Source organism: Anomalospiza imberbis, chromosome 1, assembly GCF_031753505.1.
Source record: "Anomalospiza imberbis isolate Cuckoo-Finch-1a 21T00152 chromosome 1, ASM3175350v1, whole genome shotgun sequence".
NCBI classification, from domain to species: Eukaryota; Metazoa; Chordata; class Aves; order Passeriformes; family Viduidae; genus Anomalospiza; species Anomalospiza imberbis.
In genome coordinates, this window is record NC_089681.1 from 150812409 (window position 1) to 150818509 (window position 6101).

General features: G+C 47.2%; 1 protein-coding gene across 3 annotated transcripts in view; it reads right to left on the reverse strand.

Annotated features, from left to right (window-relative positions):
* The window catches only part of ALS2CL (ALS2 C-terminal like), a 39132-nt gene extending 33632 nt beyond the window's left edge, over positions 1-5500 (reverse strand). Inside the window, exon 1 of one of the 3 annotated variants that reach the window (XM_068176324.1) lies at positions 5313-5500. In XM_068176324.1, coding sequence (XP_068032425.1) covers positions 5313-5462 — 150 coding nt within the window. In that variant the 5' untranslated portion in view covers positions 5463-5500. Of the gene's footprint in view, positions 1-884; positions 967-5312 lie in introns of those variants that run through there. The other 2 variants (XM_068176318.1, XM_068176343.1) reach the window with 2 other exon arrangements.
* Positions 5501-6101: the final 601 nt, after the last annotated feature.

Below are 6101 nucleotides of genomic sequence, written 5' to 3' on the forward strand. Positions count from 1 at the left end.
CCAGAGTTCTCTGCTCCAGTTCAGCCACCTTTAACTCTTTCCCTTCCTCCTAAAAATCCTAAATCCAGCCCCAAAATTCCCAAATCCATCGGTCAGGAGATCCCAGGCACCTCAGCCACCCTTAACTATTTCCCTTCCTCCTTAAAACCCCAAATAAAACACCGAAATTCCCGAATCCCTCGGTCAGGAGCTCCCAGAGATCTCTGTGCAGCTCAGCCACCTTTAACTCTTTCCCTTCCTCCTAAAAATCCTAAATCCAACTCCAAAATTCCCAAATTCGTCCCTCAGGATATCCCAGACACCTCAGCCACTTTTAACTCTTTCCCCTCTTCCCAAAAACCCTAAACCCGACCCCAAAATTCCCAAATCCATCCCTCAGGAGGTTCCGAAATTCTCTGTGCACCTCAGCCACCTTTAACTCTTTCTCCTCCTCCTAAAAAAACCCTAAACCCAACCCCAAAGTTCCTAAAACTTTTTCAGGAGATCCTAGACACCTCAGCCCCAGGAACTCTTTCTGCTCCTCCTAAGAAACCATAAAATCAACCCCAAACTCCCAAATCCTTCCCTCAGGAGCTCCCAGAGTTCTCTGCTTCGCCTCAACCTTTAACTCTTTCTCCTCCTCCTAAAAAAACCCTAAACCCAACCCCAAAGTTCCTAAATCATTTTAAGGAGACCCCAGACACCTCAGCCACCTTTAACTTTTCCCCTTCCTCCTAAAAAATCTTAAATCCAATCTTAAAATACCCAAATCCATTCCTCAGGAGATCTCAGGCACCTCAGCCCCAGGAACTCTTTCCGCTCCTCCAAAAAACCCTAAATCCAACCCCAAACCCACACATCTATCCCTCAGGAGATCCCAGAGTTCTCTGCTCCAGCTCAGCCACCTTTAACTCTTTCCCTTCCTCCTAAAAACCCCTAAATCCAACCCTAAAAATCCCAAATCCATCCCTCAGGAAGTTCTGGACTTCTCCGTGCACCTCAGCCACCTTTAACTCTTTCCCTTCCTCCTAAAAATCCTAAATCCGACTCCAATATTCCCAAATTCGTCCCTCAGGATATCCCACACACTTCAGCCACCTTTAACCACGCTTTCCAAATTAAACCAGTTACTTTGCGCCCATTCCGCTCCTCCCGGAGAAGGTTTGGCATTGTGTCTAGCTGGTGGGGTACAAAATCCAGCTTTTAGCTTTATCGTTCAGGGGATCACTCATTTCGTGAAGGGACCGAAACCACGGCAGGGAGGTGCAGACTGAAGTTACACAAAGCACAAAGCCTTTCCCGTGTCTCCCTTCGCTTCCCTGGAGGGGGGGGGTGTGAAACAGAGATTTTTTGGAGTTCACTTGAGTTAACAAAATGAATCAAGCATTTAGATTTTAGCTTGTAAAAGTATGCGTTGAATTTTCACCTTTTACTTAGAAAAAAACCTCTGCCGGGGTACAAAGGGCATAGGAAATTGCAAATTTCTGAAGCTTCTCGCATAAAGAACAATACCAAGGGATGCAAAGAACCCAGATAAAGAGGCTCCTCTGTCTCCAAGCCTATCAAGACTGGTTCACAGATAAGCACCAAAGGACCAGAAGTGCACGCGCAGAGAGGAAAAGTTCAAAAGTTCAATCCTGAGGAAGACCACAATCTTCAGCCTCAGGAGACCACCAGAGACCACCACGCGACCACCACAGCAAACCACGCGTGCCCAGAAGGACGTGGACCTATTTAGCATGAGAGGCGAGGACAGGCGGGGCCAGGGGCTGAATATGCATGGCAAGGTTGTGCAATGTGTTGCATATGGAACACCTTTGGGAATAAAGCTGTGGGTCGGACTGAGGCTCGGGACACAAGGTTTTGGAGAGCTATCTCACCTGTGCCAGGCGCTGACATACATACCCACTTCATAACTGCCCCAGGCTGTGGAGTCTGTTTATTTATTCCGCGTATCGCTTCAGGTGAAGAGACACGATCTGCCGGGGAGGCCCTGCTTAGTTGCCTCAAGTTGTCCCTTCCTTCCCAGACAGTCCAGACAAACACGACAACAACCACCAAACAGCGGTGTCCCGCCTTGTGCACTAAGAGATCCTTTGTGAATTTCCGAAGGCAGCGTGGGTGCCTTTTAACCTGCGCCCTCCTGTCTAGACAGAAATCCAGTCCGTGATGCCAATTTTATGTCACGATCCGCTCGCGCCGGGTGTCGTGATGGTTCCTTAGCCGATCCCAAAAGTGCAACAAGGCAAACGGCAGGGGACCATCAGTTTAATCACAACAAACGCGCCTTTATTGTGGTACCGACAGCAAATGCGATAGAGGGGTCAGGAAAGGGAAATAAAGAATAGAGAGACAAGAGGGGAAGGGGATTCTAGCTACCAAACAGAGAGGTGAGGTCCTCAATGGTCCAGCCACATGGATTCGCCGTCGTCCGTGGGGGTTCACCGAAGTCTTCCCAAAAAGTTAACAGTTGATACAGTGCTTATCCAAAACGAGGGGCACCTGGCCAGAAGGTGGGCGAGACGGACGGGCCATTGTGAAGAGCCCCTTGGTCTGTGGAGCAGGTGCTGGCACGCGGGGACGAGCCACCGCTGGTCACAGCCTGCTGGAACGCAGCGCCCTGGGAGCGCAGCTGCTGACAGTCACTGGGCAAGGCCACCCAGCCACCTCGGCCAGGCCAGAGCTCCTGTCAGGGTCTGCAGGGCCCTTGCGACGGCCACGAGGCAAGGGAAGGGAACTCCGGACCGTCTCTCACACCCTCCTCCTAAAAACCCTAAATCCAACCCCAAACCCACACATCTATCCCTCAGGAGATCCCAGAGTTCTCTGCTCCAGTTCGGCCACCTTTAACTCTTTCCCTCCCTCCTAAAATTCCTAAATCCAACCCCTAAATTCCTAAATCCATCGGTCAGGAGATCCCAGGCACCTCAGCCACCTTTAACTATTTCCCTTCCTCCTTAAAACCCCCAATAAAACACTGAAATTCCCGAATCCCTTGTCAGGAGCTCCCAGAGATCTCTGTGCAGCTCAGCCACCTTTAACTCTTTCCCTTCCTCCTAAAAATCCTAAATCCAACTCCAAAATTCCCAAATTCGTCCCTCAGGATATCCCAGACACTTCAGCCACCTTTAACCATTTCCCCTCCTCCTAAAAACCCTAAAACCAGCCCCAAACCCACAAATCCTTCTCTCAGGAGCTCCCAGAGTTCTCTGCTGCACCTCAGCAACTTTTAACTCCTTCTGCTCCTCCTAAAAAAAAAAAATCCTAAATCCAACCCCAAAATTCCCAAATTTTTGCCTTGCAAGTCCAGAATCCTGGGTTTTTCATGTTCCTGGGAAACGGGGCTGTGGATGAGGAGCTCTGATCCCAAAACCCAATCCCGCTTTTTTCACTGAGGTAATGCAAACCTTTACCTAAAGGATGAGGAAGGGATTGGGAAACAAATCCCAAGAAAAAATTGGGATCAGCAGTGGGAATTTGCTTTGAAGAGCTGTTGGAAACCAGGATGGAATTCCAGGGTTAATTCCAGAAAATTCCCTTTTAGGAAAATCCCATTAGGATGAACAGGAGGATTTAGGGAAGAGTGGGATTGAATGGGACAGGAATGGGCCAGGAGAGGCCAGAATTCCATGGGAATTCCAGGGCAGTTCCCCCTCCCAGCTGCCACTGGAATTTCTCCAGGAGTTCCGGAACCGGTCTGGCTCGACCAACAGGCCCCAGGAATATTTTATTCCCAGGGAATTCTCAGCCCTTGGATCGGGATCAAGGGTTTGTCCCTTCCTTTGGAGGGATCCGGGTTGGCTTCATCCCGTTCTAGCTTTTCCAAGGGCATTGTCCAAACATTCCTTGAGCTGTGTCACCACCGTGATGGTTTTTCCTGTGGCCTCAGGAGTTGGTGGCCTTGGAATGACCTTTCCATCCCTATCCATTCTTTCCCATCCACATCCAACCTTCTCCATCCACATCCAACCTTTTCATCCCTATCCAACCTTTCCGAGCTCCATGGGGACAACCTGGCCCTGTCCCACTGGGCTGGAATCCACCTCCAAAGGTGAGGGACATCCATAATGATCCACCAAAAACCGGATCCTCCAGGATCATCCAGCTCCTGCTCCTGCCCAGGACATCCCAAAATATTTCTGGGATTGTTATCCAAACATTCCTTGAGTTCCGTCAGCACCTGGAGCCAGGCAGGAGAGACGAAATCTCAGAATTGGCTGCTCTGGAGAACCTTCGGAGGTCCCTTCCATGCCAAACATTCCAGGACTTTTTTCCTGTGGCCACACAAGTTGGTGGCCTTGGAGTGACCTTTCCATCCCTATCCAACCTTTCCATCCCTATCCAACCATTCCATCTGTATCCAACATTTCCCAGCTCCTTGGGGACAACCTGGCCCTATCCCCACCTCCAAAGGTGATGGACATCCATAATGATCCACAAAAACGGGATCCTCCAGGATCATCCCACTCCTGCTCCTGCTCCGGACATCCCAAAATGTTTCTGGGATCATCATCCAAACATTCCTTGAGATCCGTCAGGACACGGAGACACCAAGTCCCCTCATTCCAGGGAATCCCCCATTGTATCCCATTCCCAACATTCCATCAGGACCAGCAGGGATTTGAGAATATTTATCCCACCATCGTACCCCATTCCTGATATTCCATCCAACTCAGGGATTTTGGGAATATTTATCCCACTGTTATAGCCCATTCCTGATGTTCCACCCAATTTAAGGATTTTGGGAATAATTATCTCACTCTGACATCCCACTCCAAATATTCCATTGGGACCGGTGGGGATTTGGGAATATTTATCCCATTCCCAACTTTCCATCAGGACTGGCAGGAATCACCCCATTATATCCCATTCCTGATGTTCCATTCAATTTAGGAATTTTAGGAATATCTGTCCCCACTGTTCTATCCCATTCCCCATTCCATCGGGACCAGCAGGGATTTGGGAATATTTTTCCTACCATTATATCTCAATGATCCATCAGGACCAGGAGGGATTTGGGAATACTTATCACATTCCCGATATTCCATCCCTGTCAGGGATTTGGGAATTATTATCCCATTCCCAGAGTCCCATCCATCTCCAGGATTTGGGAGTATTTGTAGGAAATGAGGCACATTCCCATGGAATAGCATTTTCCAGAATTCCCAGCTTCCCATCCTTCCTTGCGCCTTCGGATCCTTTCCTAACACTCCAAAACATTGGCACAGACATTCCCAAATCCCAAAATTCCCGAGCTGGAACCACTTGATCCCCACAAAATCCCACGGGAACAATTCCAGAGGCATCTCCGCAAACCAAACATTCCCTTTTACCTTGGGATCAGCCGGGATCCGGATCCATGGGAACGGGAACGGGAAAATTCCCGGCTTCTGCTCCTTTCCTGCCCAAATTCCAAAGGGAAGGAAGCGAAATTCTTGGAATTCTTTTCTCCCAAGGTGCACCACAGCATTCCCGGTCTCCATGGAAACCTCTGGCACTGGAAAATTCCATCGGCTGCAATCCGAGCCGGGAATGGCTCGGAGGGGATTTAAAGGGAAACGCCACCGAATTCCCGAATATTTCTCCAGTTCCCAATATTCCTGAATTTTCCTCCCGGGAAAGCTGCTGGGGAATTTTTCGCGCCAGGAATTTCCGGCACCAATCCGCCGGGAGAATTCCAAATGCTGAAGGTGAAGAGGAGGATTTCCAGGGATTTCCCTGCAGCCAAAGGAATTTAAGAAGGATTTTCCTGGATTTTCCCAGATTTTCCTGGATTTTCCCAGATTTAGTAAATTTAATAAAATTAAATAATAAAATTAAATTAAATTAATAGCAATTTAAATTAATTAAAATAATATGAAAAGTAAAATAAAATTTTAAAATTCAGATAAAAATAAATGAAAGTAAAAAATAATAATTATCTAGAAAGAAAATCAGCAATGAGATCAAATCAGAATAAAATAAAATTAAATAAAAATTAATGAATAAATATAAAACAAGGATTAAATAAAGAAAAATAAAATTAAAGAAATTTAAAAGAAAAAATTGAAAATACACAAAAATAAAAATAAAGTTTAAGATAAAATGAATTAAAACAAAACTAGAGAAAAATTAAATAAAAA